Here is a 17,557-nt window from a genome sequence, read left to right as displayed (position 1 = left end):
AGAAAGAAAGAAAGAGAGAGAGAGAGAGAGAGAGAGAAAGAGAGAGAGAGAAAGAAAGGAAGAAGGAAAGAAAGAAAAAGAAAGAAAGAAAGAGAGAAAGAGACAGAAAGAAAGCAAGAGAGAGAGAGGGATAGAGGGAGGGAGGGAGGGAAGAAGGAAGCAAGCTGAACTACACATGTAATTTGTGGTGTTCTGCATCTCCTCTAACCCACGACCTTTATAAGACAAAGGCCTTTTTTTTCTCTCTATTGACCCATACTTCAGTACTAGACAGATTACAAGTAGACAATGGATGTTTGTCAAATAATTGAAAATGTAAATGAATGCGCAGTGGTGATGCAGTCAGTGGGTTCAAATATGAAGTTACATTGCCTGTGAAGTTTTCTACAATATTAAGACTCTGTGATTATAATGTTAATGGGGTATAGGTTTGCTTTTTAATTCTACCTATATGTGGGATAGAGCAGAATCAAAACATTTCACCCAACAAACTCGAATTTCCCAAAGGTTCATAGTGTATATGAAGATGGCTCTGTTTATAGGTATTCATAGAGCATTGCTGAGTGCCTTTCACTCTCCCTCTCCACCAGGAGTGATAATCTGCATTTATCATGCTTTGTTAGGTCTATGTCATTGGTAAGGTGACTCATCCAACAAATATATTTGATGTGACATCTGCGTGTTAAGCAATATGCTAGGCTTTGTTCTTTACCATGTTCTACATTAGGACTAAACTCAAGAAATGACTTTATTAGCACCCTGTTCTAATCAAAACAGTAAACTAGCCAGTGATTCAGTAGAATCCTACATTCACTTTCAACTCATATGTAAATAGGGAGAAATAATCCTACAGGAGCTCTCCAAATTGTTTTCGTAAAAGTTTCCTCATGTTTGATACACACTATGAGGTGGCCTCTAACTGACCCTTAGGACATTTTCCTCAAAAAGAAAAAGCCCTTCTCGTGGTTAAAACTGATTTTGTATTACACTTCAAATTCAGGGAGTAGGCCAAGCTTCTTTTTGGTGAAGTAACATGATCAATGGTACAAAAGATAAAACTGAATTTTCCTGTGTTTATTGTAATCATACTGCACAGATAAAGGAAATGGGGAAAAAAAAGAAAAAGGTCAAATACCAATAACACCTATGGAAGTAGGTAATGTGGATAATATACATAAATAAAACTCACAGGAACTCTAAGATATCATTTTAGGATATATTTTAATCATACCTTCCTTATCAAGTCTTCTACTACTATCACTAACGAGCATAAATTAATTTCACAAACTGCCCATAATATTAAATGTGATGATTCCAAGAAAATGTCAAGACTGATATTTAGTAAATGTTATCTTTTTAAAAATTTCCATAATTGATGAAGTCCTGGTGGAAAACATATCTAAAAGGTATTTTCCAAGTCTGGGAAATCTAAAAACTTGATAATTAAGGCATGATTTGCCTTTCCACAAAAATTCCAATCAGTTCCTATGGCATCTTATACTTTACCAGATTTCTATTGCTTAAAACTGTACTGCAATATGACATTACACATTAACCTACTCAGACATAAAGTCTCCAACTTTCACTCAAAATCACATGGTTCCTTTCCTGTCTGTTTTTTAAAAAGTGTTATATTATCTTTGAGACTACACTAGTAAATAAATGTGTTTTCCATTAAAACAAATACTAGTTCCACTATTTTATTAAATTCCTCTGGGGCTGAGGTCCAAACTTATGTAATGGTCTACCTTGAAGGTCTGTCAAAATGCTAGAAACTAAAATAAGGAAAATTTAGAAACATAGTCAATTTGTGTCCCATTGAATGAATCTAAGAACAAATAAAGAATACACAACAGAGAAGCTAATAAAAATATATTTGTTAAATTTGTGATATTCCATTTAATATATATCACATCTTCTAGAACTTCGTATCAAACATCATTAAGCCATTTTCTTATATCTGACATACGGATATCTTGGAATACATATGCCTGTCCTCCTTGAGTATCAGCACCATAAATATACATCAAGAATGATAAAGCTGAAAGGAATTTCGGAAATCACTGATAGTAACCCTTTTATGCTGAAAATAAGGAAACTAAGTGGAAGAGAAGAAAAATGACTTCCCCAAGGTCACTAGGACTCTGACTCCAAGTCCAGTATTTTTTCTCTGACATCATTTTACCTTAGACTGAATCAAAAGCCTCTTTTATTTACATCTTCTTTTTAAAAAGGTTGGGTTTCAAACCAAGCAAAAGAATAAATACAGAGAACTGTAGCATACACAGAAGACTTATTTAATGCTGCTATCAATAACCTTAAAATAAGAGAAAAGAAGAAAAACCAATGAGGCAATCAAGAGTTGACAGAAAGAACCTTTTTCATTAAACCCAATCAATACTGTATTTCCCCATCACTTAGCACTTCACCAAAGAAAGTGAAACCAGAGTGAATATGTTCCCTCAAGGGTATTTAACACTAAAATGACTTGTTGGTCTCAACTGTAAATGTAAGGACCAGACATGACTAAATCTGAAATCGATGGCAAAGGTTATTCCTCATTAACGTAACATTAAGAAACCTAAGCCAGTCAAAATAGAAGTGGGCCCTTTTCCAAATTTGCTGCACCATCCACTCCCTCTAGGTTTCTGGGGCAAAGACATAAATTAATATAAAGATGGTCCTTCTTTCAGCATTCCCACAGAAACTGCCCCCTGCATCAGTGGGTGCTCTGATAAGAAAGAGGTAAAGGTTGAAGGTGTTAGGCAAAGTAAATACTAAGTATAAGAAGGGATGGCCATTAGGAGTTGGGTTGAGGAATAAGTAAAGATATGAAGTTCTCAGTATTTATCTAACAGCTATATATCAAATTAAACTGGAGTAACAATATTTTTGGAATCGAATATCAAATGAAGAGATATTTGTATTAGCCGAAAATACTGATTTATTTTCTTTCCCAACATTTTCATATATATGCAGAAATTTCCTCAGAGCCTGACTAGTACTGATGCCATGAGCACATTAGTCACCATTGGAATTAATTTCGTTTTGATGAATTATTTCTGATCACCTACTATGTAGAAAGCATTGAAATGACAGGGCCCTTGCCCTCCAGGAACTCACTCACCAGCTGCAGAGACGACGAGGTACTTACAGAGTAATGATAAGACAAGACAGACTAACTGCAGACAACAGTGCAGGGTACAAAGCCTGGGGCAGGCAGTGATTCATTCTACCTGGAAGGATCTGCGAAGATCTGGCAGAAGAGATGGGAGTTGAGCTGGGCTTTGAATAATGGGCAGGACTGCAGCAGAGTGGATAAATGAGGGGTTGTCTCTGGGTAAGTGAAGGATAGGTGTGGAGGTTAATGGCATCCCTCGTGGAGAAATAAAAACATCTATAAACTAAAAGAACTGAAATGGATAGATGCAGTAAATGTTCTATGAATGTCAAGAAGGTTTGGGTCAGCTAGAGTAGTATGTGGGGAAGGGTGGAGAAAAAACCTTGATTGTGGAGCCTATTCATATTGATGACACAATAATAAACTCTCTGCTCTTAACCAGGCATTGAGCCCACACGTGTATTTTTAAGAGACAGATTGTGGCTAATTTTTTTAAATTAAGAAATTACTGTTTTTCTTGAAATATAGATATTAAAGGAGAAACGGTCCAAAATAATACAGCAAAACTATAACTTGGAACACAGTAACGCAAATCAGGCAGGAGTTAACAAATCTTAATTATATACTGCCTTACACAAAAGAAGACAATGATTTTCTCAGTATTTCTATATCCCATTCCCAAGCACATGTTATACAAATACTCAATAGGTGTCTAGCAATATAAGTTGACTATAGATATTTAAAGGCAGCTACGCAGCATTTATATTGCTCCAGACACAGAACAGGCATATAGCTCTTGCTATCAGCACTGGGCAATGGGCCCCAAAAGGAGGCAGCTGTGGTGCAGCAGTAAGGCATAGCCTCATCGCAAATTTCAGTCCTTGCTCTGCCTTTCATAGCTGTATGACCTAACACCCACTATGAGTCTCATTTCGTTCTTCCATGAGGTGGGCAGGTGTATTGTAATGAGCTCTGTTTTCCAATTCAAACCCACCAACACTTTTCACATACACCCTACCAGGTGGACATCTCAAGGCTAATGTCACAGATACTCAACTCCAAGTGCAAGATATATAATGGCCTGAGACAAAATCGAAGTGCCAGTTCAACCAGATTTTGAATTCAAATAATGAACCCAGGTGCATAAAGCTTGCTGCTCTTCAGACCTCACAGGTGTCCGCATAATCTCAAAGAAAACCAGCTTCAGAATGAATGTAGTTGCTGAGCATGAAAAAGACAGCAGGCAGGACAGCAGTTTCAGTGAAAATAACAAGAGTCAGGACCAAGGAACCTCCATCTTCACCAGACTAAAACTTACCCCAAAGGGGCAGGCTCCTAACCAAGATGGTAGTTCCGTTAGCAGAATCATAATGAATGGAACTCTAACTCATAAAGCCATGTGGTAACCCAGAAAATGCACTCGGGAGCATTTCAAAGAAGGGAGCTTTGTGGCAACACCAGGAAAAGCATAATTTCAAAGCAAGTTTCCTTCTTGGTCCTGCTTTTCTCATGACCTGTAGGTGGAGAGGGAGGAGTAGATAGAATGCCTGGGAAACCAGAGCTGCAGAATGTGGAGGCGGCCTGGCCACAATGCTGCCAACTCCTTTCCTGAGCAAAAGCTGCAGAGGATAACGGCCCAGGGATTGTTAGGGAAAGACAGGTGAGGCAACGAGGCAATGAGGAATCCTCTCTACTTTTCTGAAAAGAAAGTAAATCTCCAGTTTCTCAGAGGAATATCCTGTAAGAAGACTACCGAGGATATCTGGGGTTCTATCATTGTGACTTCCTTTCCTAGAATTCTGAGCTTCAGAACCATCATCTCATATGCCATCTCTTCTTCTCCTAGCTAGACTCGAGTTGCAAAAACCCACTACAGTATCCTTTGAAGCAACAAAGCAGGACAGCAACACATATGTGACTCACCCCTCACTGAGAAACTTTGGTTTCCATAGAATTTGAGATCCTCTGTATTTTCCATCATTTTATATTAATTACCCAGATATGGATGAACCTTTTCTGTTGCGGCCTCTGTGGGTGACGACTCTGGATGACTTTCCTTTCTCAAATGTAATACCGTGTGTAGAAGGTATATTGTGTAGACAGCTAGAGCTATTTGACAGAAAACAGAACCTGACACCTATTCTAACCAGGAAATTTGAATACAGATCCCTACTTTGGGCACTTATTTAAATTCTGTCCCTGTTTCTTAATGATTTTTAAAGCATTATCTGATTCTAGGACACTGTGAAGGTGATCTGGGTCATCTTTTGAGTTCCCAAAATTAAAATACAACATTTAAATCACCAGTGCAATTGAAAAAAAAAAATTTATGAACTTTTTACTCGATTTTATCTTTATAACTCATGCAACTTATCCAGGTTTATAGTTCTTCTTTCATGAATTTCACTCTTCCCTTCAAACCCCCTTTTAAAAAAATCTACAACACAGCACACAGCACTGATATAATTCCTAATTCTTGAAGGGACAAAATAAGCCTCAATTAGTGTCAAGAGAAAGACTGATATTTTAGACAGATTTCTTTATTAGTGCATTGTGAGTAATTAAACCAGGGGATGCAGTTAGGAACATCCAAAACAGCACACGAAGAAAATAGTTTTGTCCATCAAGTAAGAAGCAGGGAAAAGATTTGTGTTTCATGTTCCCAGTCACAAATGTTTCTCTTGGGGTTAGGGGAGCCACAGTTAATGGCTTTTCAGGCTAAAGAGGCCCTTATGGCTGGGCGCGGTGGCTCACGCTTGTAATCCCAGCACTTTGGGAGGCCAAGATGGGTGGATCACGAGGTCAGGAGATCGAGACCATCCTGGCTAACACAGTGAAACCCCGTCTCTACTAAAAATACAAAAAATTAGCCGGGCATGGTGGTGGGCGCCTGTAGTCCCAGCTACTCGGGAGGCTGAGGCAGGAGAATGGCGTAAACCCGGGAGGCAGAGCTTGCAGTGAGCTGAGATCGCGCCACTGCACTCCAGCCTGGGCGACAAAGCACGACTCCATCTCAAAAAAAAAAAAAAAAAAAAAAAAAGCCCTTATATATTCTTTTTTTGGGCAGGGGGCAGAGTCTCGCTTTGTCACCCAGACTGGAGTGCGGTGGTGCAATCTTGGCACACTGCAACCTACACTTCCGGGGTAGGTGATTTTCCTGCCCCAGCCTCCCAAGTAGCTGGGATTACAGGCATGCACCACCCTGCCCAACTAACTTTTGTATTTTTAGTAAAGACAGGGTTTCACCATGTTGGCCAGGCTGGTCTCAAACTCCTGACCTCAAGTGATCTGCCTGCCTCAGCTTCCCAAAGTGCTGGAATTACAGGCGTGAGGCACCGCACCAGGCTAGCTCTTATATATTCTTATATATAACTCGTTTGTTTTTCAAAGACAGAAACTGAGGTCCATTTCCAGGACTGGCAGAGTAGAAAGAAAACTAGATTAGGAAAAACAAACCTGAGTTCAAATTCAGAATCTAACCAGTCCTGTGAAACTGAGAAGTCCCAGGATCTCAGCATCCTTAGGTGGGAAGGAGAGATGCTAACTTCAGAATCCTTCTTCCTCTGAGGCTTGCTCAATGAGTCAGGATGTCATTTCCTCATTGATTTAACGGCAACGGAAGAACTGCAGTGACACAGGCAGTATGCTAAGTGCTGAGAAATCTAGTGCTGACCAGGTCCAGTGCTTGGGAACTGAAGTTTTCACCAAGAAGACGAGGCATGCGAGCATTCCATACGATGATGCAGCTCAGGCTTGGGACATCATTAAGCCCGTCCCAATCTTTCTATATAGTCCCAATCTTTCTATATAGGAAAGATTCAAATATAAGCAAAAACAAAAAAAAGAAAAATGGTGCCTTGGACGGAATGTTTACGTGCCCCTCCCCCTGCCCAATGCTGAAATCCTAACCTCCAAGATGATATTAGGAAGTGGAAGCCTTTGAGAAGTGATTAGGTCATGAAGGCTCTGCCCTCATGAATGGGATTAGTGGTCTTACAAAAGAGACCTCAGAGAGCTCCCTTGCCCCTTCTGCCATTTGAAAAAGCAGCAAAGACTGCCATCTATGACCCGGGAAGCAGGCCCTCACAGACGACAAATCTTCTGGCACCTTGATCTTGGGAATGCCAGCCTCTCGAACTGTGAAAAATATATTTCTGTTGTTTAATCCACCTGTGCATGGTATTTTGTCATAACAACCAGAATGGACTGAGACAGAAGAGATCATCATTATAAATTATATTGGTGTATAAAATGTCTAGGCATCATGGATGTGTTCCTAAAGACATTAATAAAATCATTAATTTTGTTTAAGGGCCACAAGTTATGAAACAAAGGAATTGGAACAGGTTGGGGACTCTCAATCCTGGCTGCATATTAGCATCATATAGGGGGTTAAAAACAAGCAAACAAAACTAATGGCTGATGCCTGGGTCCCAGATTGAACACACTAAATCAGACTTTCTAGGTGTTGGGCATTAGTACATTTTAAAAACTCCCAGTTGATTTCATTTTGCAGCTAGGGCTGAGAACCACTGGCTTATACAAGCTCTAAGTGCTAACATTTTGTGATTCGACATACAGATCCTATTTGTCCCATGTCATTCTTTACTTCTAGGGAACCAAGTTTGGTCTTAGGCCTCAGGGCCCTCTCTACTGACTCCTAAAAAGTAATGAAGAAAAGACTGTATGGAGTACAGTCATCCCTCCCTGCGTTCAGGGTGAGGAGTGGTGGTTACAGGACCCCCACCCTCAGGATACCCAACCTGAGGATCCTCAAGTCCTTTACATAAAATGGCACAGTATTTGCATAGCATGGTTGTACTATGGTTTTCTTCTTGAAATATTTCCATCCATGGTTGTTTGAATCTTCAAATGTAAAACCGTCAGTCCAAGTTTCAATTATGAGGCATTAACGTTAAGTGTGGTTAGAAGCATGGAGTCTGGGAGGCCTACAAATACTACAAACTAATCAAATCACTAACAACAGGCAGAAAAAGAGCAGTTTACAAAATTTGTGTTTGTAAAGTCACTTGACTATTCAAAGGCAACTGAGTGTTTACTTGGGAGTTCAAGAATAAAGTAAACAGCCTTATATATATGGGTATTGTAAAACTATTAACAATAAATAAAACCCAATCTTCCACCTTCACAGTCTTTTCTTTTTTTCTTTTTTTTTGAGACTGAGTCTCGCCCTGTGGCCCAGGCTGGAGTGCAATGACGCAATCTCAGCTCAATGCAACCTCCGCCTCCCAGATTCAAATGATTCTCCTGCCTCAGTCTTCCAAGTAGCTGGGATTACATGCACCCACCTCCATGCTCAGCTAATTTTTGTATTTTTAGTAGAGACGGGGTTTCACCATGTTGGCCAGGCTGGTCACGAACTCTTGACCTTGTGATTCGCCTGCCTCAGCCTTCCAAAGTGCTGGGATTATAGGTGTGAGCCACCAGGCCCAGTCCCCACCTTCACATTCTATAGTGTTTTGTAGTTGGGCAATTACATTATTGACCTCTATCAACCCTGCTCCTTCCCGACTCCATCTCCACAAACATGCAATTCACGATGGAATAGTACAGCCAGGAATCATCCAGGCACCTTCCACTCTCCACTCATAGTCTACCTCTCATGAGGTTCTGCTCATTCTACCTCTACCCACTCTTTTTATATCCATGGCCACCAACTTCGTGTCAACATCATCTATAACCTAGACCAGTGGTTCTCAAACTTTTTGTTTTCAGGATCCTTTACACTCCTAGAAATTATTGAGTGCCCCCAAAGAGCTTTGTGCTTATGTAGTTTATATCTCTCAATATTTACTGTATTTAGAAGTTGTGAAATTTTTCAAATGATTATTTGTTTATTAATACAATAATAAGCTCCACTAAGTGTTAACGTAAATAGCATGATTTAATAAAACTTATCTGTATTTTCCAAAACAAACAAAAAGGAATTAACGAAAAAACTACTTTATAAATTATTTGTAAATCTTTTTAATGTCTGGCTTAATAGAAGTCATTGTTCTCAAGTCTGCTTCTGCATTCAATCTCTTTTGCTATCTTACAGTGGACGAAGTGCGTAAGGATAACCTGGCCTCACAAAGAAACGTGGTTGAAAAGGGAGGAAACTTTTAGTACCTTTTACAGACGATTGTGGATATATCACACGGTCTCTGGAAAATTCCAACGGACACTTGTGACAGAATGAGTGAAAACGGCAAATAACTAGTGGTATTAGGAAATATTTTTTATGAACATCATTTTGACCTTGTGGATCCACTAAAAGATTATCGGGAAGCTTCTAGGGCCTCTGTACTGTACTTTGAGAACTGCTGGTCCAGACTGATGCCCTAGCCTCCTCACTGTTCCTTTGCTTCTACTCTGGCTCCGTTGCTATCCATTCTCTTCTCCAAAGCCAAAGTGCCCAGTTAAAAATACGAGTTGCATGATATCACCCCGTATTGCTGATCTTTCTTTGGACCCTAGATTAAAATACAAAATTCATCTCAGGCTTCTCAAGGTCCTGCAGTTCTTGCCAAGCTTTCCAACATCATCTGTACCCCTCTCCCCTTTGTTCTCGTTGCTCCAGCTATACTTCAATTTCTTCAAAAGCACCGAGCTCCCTCTCACATCAATCTTCATGCAAGTTGTTCTCTTCTGCCTGGAATGTTCTTCCATCCCTGCATGCCTATTTCATCTTTTGCAGCTCAGCTTAAATGATTCTTCCTCAAAGAGGCATTTCTTCACCAAAAGTTAGAGGTAATATCTTCATTTTACAAATCAGCAAACTGAGGTGCAAAGATATTAAGACACTTGCCTAATGTTCTTACAAATAACAAGACCATAATTTGAATTCACATCCCACTCCAAAGTCCAGGTACTTAATCATTCTGCTATGCTATCACTTAAGTTAAACAAACAAACAAAAAGATTAAATCTTACAGGGCTGTCTTTAACTTGGTGTTAACCTCTTCACTCTCCAAAACATCTGAAGCAATTGTTTATGTTTATGGTTAAGAGAGTCTGGCCCTCTGGGCCCAAGTCTCCCAGTGGGTCATTAGGTATCCCCTGTGGCCACCCTTGGTATCTTCAAGGCTCCTGGCATTCAGACAGGAACATCTGAGCCAGGAGCCTAAGCCCAGCACATAACAACATAACCATGGGACTGCTTCTTCAGTCCTGCCCTGAAGATCTCCATCAGCTTTCCATTTCTCTCCTCCACCCTGGGGGCTCTAGACCACACACACAGCAAAACAAACCACGTAATCATGTTCCACATTTCTTGAACTTTTCATCAGATTCACCCCAACAATAGTTTCCCAGCTTCAAGTCACATTAAGTTATTTCAGATTCAGGGCTTCCTAGTGTGGTGGGAGATAAAGGTAGATTATCTGCAGTGTGGGACTGAGGGCCATGTGACACTTAGTCATCTTCTGATTCCATGAATCTGAACAAGTCTCATTGCCACTTGAGGCTTAGTTTTCTTTTTTCTAAGATGGGGCTATCACAGCAGACTGCTATGAAAAGTAAAAGAAGCAAAAATTGTGAAGAAATTCTATAAATCCTGAAGTCAAGTTATTATTATTAAAATTTATTATTATAGATAATTAATTTATAGGCATTTTGCATCTAAGGCTTCTCCCAACTCACGATGCTTAGGAGGTAGTCTTGGAATCAGAGCCCTTTAGATGTGGTGTACCTTTCTTTAGAAAATAAGAAGAGTTCTGTAATTCCATGGGTAAGCCAGAAGATAAAATCCAAAATGTAGCATATCAAGTCTTTCTCCTATGTCTAACAAGGCTATTTTGCGGAACCATCATAAAATCTATAATAATTCTATATGTCAAAAGCAAATATACATGATGATCATGCATTCAAAGAAGAGACAAGAAAAAATTAATCACTATTAACACATTTTCCAAAGAAAATCTACAAATTTTCCAGAGCAAATTTATTCTCTCACCAAGAATAAAAGCAATGTGTTTCTATACGAGTAAGCCCAGGACTTTTTAAAATACAATTTTATGAGACAAAGCTTACATTTCTAAAGATCTCCAAAATATTCCTATTGCTTCCTCAAATGCAGAGACTGCCTCATTTCCTATAAATTGTTTTTCTCCTTCTGTTCAAGAATAACAAATTCATTAAAACTTTAAAGACTTAATCTCAAGTTATGGCTTGATGAGATCTCTGTGGGATGAAAGAAATCAAGAGATCACAATAACTGCTATTTTAAAATGTTCTTACAATGGAAACATAATTTATTGATGAGAATGCACTGCTGTAGAGAGAACAGAATTTTAAAAACACGTTCAAAATATCAGTTTAAACCCTAAGATGGGTTTCTGAAAAGTTAGGGGTCTCACTGTTTTATTTTTTTTAACAAACATCAAGCCAAATATCATTTAATTAGGCTGATTTTGTAGTTCAGATATGAGTCATACTTTTAAAAGAGAAAATGTAATCAAAGTACTTCCTATAAATGTAAAATATCACCTGTCATATAAATCTATTCTTGACCCATATATTGGCCAAAACTATTGCAATTTATAAAAATCTAACTCATATTCCATAAATCACATGATTAAACATTTGACCTTTACTGTCAACTTTCTTCTTGAAGTTTCTATTTCCTATGATATTTTCTTCCTCTATGCAAAAGGATATGTTTTATAATAAAACTGTTGATTGAGTATACTGTTAAACACTATGCATCTACCAAAACAATTTAAAATAATACTGAAATATTTTGAATAACCACAATTTTTATAACAGCAGAAACAGGGACTCAGAAAGATAAGGTAAATGAAAATCAACAAAATTGGGTAAATTACAATTACTACTTTGATTTATTTTACCATGTAGTGTAATTCTACCCCATCACTTTTTAAAGGGATCAGTGTATGAAATCGAATCTTTAAATTATAAAAAAATTCTGAAGATTTTTAGGTTTTAAGATAGATTTTTCCTGATTGATTATTTGTTTAATGTTCTGGTTTGAGGTAAGAAACTAAGCTATATAGAAATATAATAAAAACACCCATATCACTTAAAATACCTAGATTTAGGCTTAATCAATTGCTTTGCTCTTTCCAGAGAGGGTCTCATTTGAAAACTGGAAGAGTAATATTGATGACCTCCAAGGTTCGTGGCCACTCAGACATTCAGATTCTGCAAACACCTTTCCCTCCTTGATTGTGAGTTTTGCCCTTTGTCTGTAATAACTTATGAGTCAAAACATACATCATTTTGTAGTCAATCATTGGTACTAGTGTTTCTATTCAAAATAAAGCAAAAGGTTGGACATGAATAAGCATATAATTCATACGGATGTGCTAATAGTCTAGATACAGCAAATTAAGTGGCATCAACATTTAGGAAAATATTCTAGTGTGCCTGACTAATACAGACTTTTTACACATAAATAATGACTCAAATAATGACTATAAGAACACTCTTTTCTCATTAGAAAGTGCACAAAATAGAAATGTTCTAAAGGCTTTTTCACGGTTCAATGGCCTCATCCAACTTTCCAGTTCAGGGTCTCCAACATTTCATTTTCAAAGATCTACAGCCCACACGGTGTCTAAGGGGCTTATTAACCCTATGTTGCCTACAGGTCTTCAATAATGCTATAGGGTGGTCATTGCTGAAGTCCAATGGCCTCCTTAGCCTATGCCTTCTTCTACAAGTTACCTCTTCTACTCTACCCTATATCTGTTCTAATTATAAAATAATGATCACAATGATAACAATAATACCAATCAATGGTTAAAACTGTGACAGAAGACATCCAGTTCTTCACACTAGTTGACATTACTTTCTGCTGTGTTGCAAAGAAGGTATGAAAGAAAGTCAACTGAATCTAGTTCTAGTCTCAATTTTGATAAAACCTAGTTGTGCAACCTTAGATAAGTTACAAACTTGCAATGGCTGCAGGATTTCCCATCTATAAAGGCAGAGATTTTGCTGCACAAAAAGGATCCACTGTGCACCCTGGCCCTGAAACTGTGATGTGAGGCCGTACCTAGTTATTTCCCATGTTTTCATTCTGCGTTACTGTCATTTTAAATCTGAATCCTTTGCCATGATAATTTCAGGATCCCCACTGTATTTATAAAAATTCAACACTACACATATCAGAACTTGGTTAGCTAAGAAAAAAGAGAAGCAGAGATACTCAATGTGTCAGCCCTGAAATCAGAAACACAACCGTGGCCTTTCCCATCAAACTCTTGCCTTAGATTCACTTCCTAAGCCTCACTCCCCTAGAAAGTCTGGTCAATGGAACATGTGTCTCAGTGACAGAAATTCAGAGTGGAAATTCTTTATCAGGACAAATTATTCCAGTTCGCCACTTTACCATTTGTGAGTTACTTTGTTAGTTCACGATGATATGGCTTAGGAAGGCTAGTGGTTTCAAGAATAAGTCAAACATTAAGTGAATACAACATCAAAGTGATTATAAAACAGATTCAAATAGTTTTCTTTTTGGTGTTTAGCAACTTCCTCCCAATCCAGCTAAAGATTCCTCTCTGGAACTGATATGTGGAGGGTGCTATCTCTCTATAAATAAACTTATTCCATGCTATGTGAATCATGGCTGCTGACAGCAAATCAACAGATTAATTATTTGGCTTTGTTAGTAAAGATAATAGCACACTATCATCTTCCCAAAAAGCTTTTCCACACACCACACGCCCATTCTTCTAAGCTAAGCTTCAGAACAAACTGAAATGGTATACAAACACATGCAGGTCGCCCTCGCACTGAGAATGTCTTAATAGGTCCTGCCATCTCTCTGCCAGATTGTTAGTGTGACACTTTAGCTATAGAAAGTCACCAGTCAGGATCCTCTCCGATAAGATGAACACTATGTAGAAGAAAAAGGGAGGCAAATTAAATGAACACTGAAGAAAACCATAAACTCAGAAATTGCCTCAAATCTCTGTTTTCTAATGAGATGCTAAGGAAGAGCCCACAGGAAGCAGTAAATACGGTCCTTCCTTACCATGCAAAATGAAGCCATGAAAATAAAGCCATGCAGAAGTAACCCATTGATCATCTCCAAGTCAACTCCAGAGATCAGGATCAGTTTATCTTATCCGTTCACATATATCCACCTATCATTCTTATTATCTTGTTTTTTAGAAGAGGCTGACTAGGATCAACTCAAAGATGTCATATAATTATCCCAACGAGAGTGCAAGCACCTACTTCAGAGATTGAGATATAAAAGTCACACTGAGTTCAGAACCTTGAAGTTCTCTGTAGACCACATAAGCCCTAAGAAAAGAAGGCCTCCAAATTATCCCTCCACAACAGAACAGGTTATTTCATTTTCCACTAGGTGAATTCCTTTGTAGAGGTAATTCAAACTATTGCATAAATCTTCACTTTATAAAATGAACATGCTATACTAATTGGACATAAAATAATACAGACTAGTATACTGCTCCTGTCTTGGGATCACAACTATTTTTGTATACTCCTGAGATTTACTACTTTATCATCATCACAAAATAAGACAATGAGCCTAGTATGGAGTGGACAATGTCATGAAAACCCAAGGGAAAATGAAACAGGGTCGCTTCTTCGCAAGGCTTAATCCCAAATTTCTGAGCTAATTCTGAGCCCCACTTGTCCAGACTTCCCAAGTGTCATCCTTCATCCAATGGACCCATCCATGTGCCTCATTGCTAGAAACCAACAGTACACCACAGTCAGAGTTGCAAAGAGACAAACCAGCCAACTGATTACAGAGCAGGCTCCCTTTCTAGACAATGCTGCCTTTCAGTTGTCCACAACAGGGGTAGAGTATCTGCAGAATGCAAATGGTTCTGCAGCCACAACCAGAAAACCAACAGTCTGATGGAAGCACAGATCTCTCCGCAATTCTGCTTTCATTCTCTCAAGCTGGGAACACTGGCCTGGCTTGAGCTGGGAATCATCGTGTCGAAACTTTGGGTATCCAATTTCCCTTTGCAAGTAGAGACATATCCAAAACAATCATCTGTGGTCAGGGCTGCAGAAAAGCCCATGCCATGAAAATCTCTGATCAAGGTGAAGTTTTCTTTACACTCCTTGAAGCCAAACTGTGTATACTATCTTGTTCCCTCAATGTCCCAGAAGTGTGAGTGTGCTAAGTACGGTAAGAGGACAGAAACGTTAATGAGCAGAGTCCTTGGAAACCATGAGAGGGGTTGGAAGAAAATAACAGGAAAATGAAGACTGTGTAAAGGAAGTGAAAGGGCATGAGGGAAAAATGAAGAGGTGAGAAATTGACAAGGGCGTCTGAAATATGCAGTGCCAAGTGTTGCTGGAGGAAGAGTTGGAAAAATAATAAATTTAAGTTCATCTGGTGTCTACTAGGTGTCTTTCATGGATTATGAGGGATAAGGGAAGAGCTGTATTAATCCTTAGGTCCTCCGTGGGCAGCGTAGGTACTGTACTCTACAGATGGATGGATGCACGGACGGATGGATGCATGGATGGATGGATGGATGGGAGAGCGGGAGAGAGAGAGAACCGATGAATGAATAAATGAATGAATGAGGTGGTCACTCACTCCCCTCAAGGACTCTACAGGCTCTTTTAGAATAAGTGCATCTATACATGTAATTCTTCTAGTCAAACCCTGGATTGATCAAAGTAGAAAGTGTTTTTGCTGAATATGGGGCAAGAAGCTATTAACTGACAGAGTGGTTGAAAGAGAGAAGTCTGGAAATGAGAGAAGAGGGGTCAGAATGTAAAAGAGGAATCCTGGTTCCCTTCCACGGGCGTCCCGAGGTGCTTTGAGGAAGGGGAGAGAGGGTGTCCGCCTCTGGGGAGCCCACTCTCCGGGCTTCTACTGACCTGGTCTCCGCCTCACCGGCCTCTTGCGGCCGCTGCAGAAGCGCACTTTGCTGAACACCCCGAGGACGTGCCTCTCGCACAGGGAGCGCCCGTCTTTGCTGGGGCTGGAGCGGCGCTTGGAGGCCGACACTCGGTCGCTGTTGGACTCCCTCGCCTGCCGCTTCTGTCGGATCAAGGAGCTGGCTATCGCCGCAGCCATAGCTGCTCAGCGAGGGCCCCAGGCCCCAGGCTCTACCGCGCCCTCCGGCTCGCGCTCCGCCGGGGTGAGGGCAGGACCTCGGCGGCCAGGGACAGGGCAGTCGCGGGGAGGCAGTGCTAAAATTTGAGGAGGCTGCAGTACCGAAAACCCGGCGCTCACAAGGTTAGTCAAAGTCTGGGCAGTGGCGACAAAATGTGTGAAAATCCAGATGTAAACTTCCCCAACCTCTGGCGGCGGGGGCGGGGCGGTCCCAGGCCCTCTTGCGAAGTAGACGTTTGCACCCCAAACTTGCACCCCGAGGCGATCGGCGTCCAAGGGGCAGTGGGGAGTTTAGTCACACTGCGTTCGGGGTACCAAGTGGAAGGGGAAGAACGATGTCCAAAATAACAAGCCGTGCCTCTGTTGGAGAGGCGCAAGCGTTGTAAGGTGTCCAAAGTATCCCTACACATACATACATAGAAAACCCATTTACAAAGCAGAGTCTGGACCCAGGCGGGTAGCGCGCCCCGGGTAGAAAATACTAAAAAGTGAATAAAACGTTCCTTTAGAAAACAAGCCACCAACCGCACGAGAGGAGAGGAAGGCAGCAATTTAACTCCCTGCGGCCCGCGGTTCTGAAGATTAGGAGGTCCGTCCCGGCAGGGTGAGGTCTACAGAATGCATCGCGCCGGCTGCGGCTTTCCAGGGGCCGGCCACCCGAGTTCTGGAATTCCGAGAGGCGCGAAGTGGGAGCGGTTACCCGGAGCCTGGGTAGGGGCGCGGGGCGGGGGCAGCTGTTTCCAGCTGCGGTGAGAGCGACTCCCGGCCAGCAGCACTGCAAAGAGAGCGGGAGGCGAGGGAGGGGGGAGGGCGGGAGGGAGGGAGGGAATATCCTCGAGGGCCAAGCACCCCTCGGGGAGAAACCAGCGAGAGGCGATCTGCGGGGTCCCAAGAGTGGGCGCTCTTTCTCTTTCCGCTTGCTTTCCGGCACGAGACGGGCACAGTTGGTGATTATTTAGGGAATCCTAAATCTGGAATGACTCAGTAGTTTAAATAAGCCCCCTCAAAAGGCAGCGATGCCGAAGGTGTCCTCTCCAGCCCGGCGCCCACACGCCTTTAACTGGAGCTCCCCGCCATGGTCCACCCGGGGCCGCCGCACCGAGCCGGTCTCCGCACAGGCTCAGAGGGAGCGAGGGCAGGGAGGGAAGGAAGGGGCGCCCTGGCGGGCTCGGGATCAGGTCATCGCCGCGCTGCTGCCCGTGCCCCCCAGGCTCGCGCGCCCCGGCAGTCAGCAGCTCACAGGCAGCAGATCAGATGGGGATTACCCGCCGGACGCAAGGCCGATCACTCAGTCCCGCGCCGCCCATCCCGGCCGAGGAAGGAAGTGACCCGCGCGCTGCGAACACCCG

The 17,557-nt window shown here is 41.2% G+C and overlaps 1 protein-coding gene across 3 annotated transcripts in view; it reads right to left on the bottom strand.

The window, feature by feature from the left end:
• The window catches only part of FGF12 (fibroblast growth factor 12), a 599,118-nt gene that overhangs the window by 247,651 nt on the left and 333,910 nt on the right, over nucleotides 1-17,557 (bottom strand). The window contains exon 1 of one of the 3 annotated variants that reach the window (XM_011961229.1): nucleotides 15,971-17,528. The exons of the other annotated variants lie outside the window; for them this stretch is intronic. Within the exon in view, the coding sequence (XP_011816619.1) occupies nucleotides 15,971-16,169 (199 nt within the window). The 5' untranslated portion in view covers nucleotides 16,170-17,528. Of the gene's footprint in view, nucleotides 1-15,970; nucleotides 17,529-17,557 lie in introns of those variants that run through there. 3 annotated transcript variants of the gene reach the window in all.

Source organism: Colobus angolensis, unplaced genomic scaffold (assembly GCF_000951035.1).
Source record: "Colobus angolensis palliatus isolate OR3802 unplaced genomic scaffold, Cang.pa_1.0 Scaffold54, whole genome shotgun sequence".
NCBI lineage: Eukaryota > Metazoa > Chordata > Mammalia > Primates > Cercopithecidae > Colobus > Colobus angolensis.
Note: the sequence above shows the minus strand (reverse complement) of the source record. Positions and strands in the feature narration are given on the sequence as shown.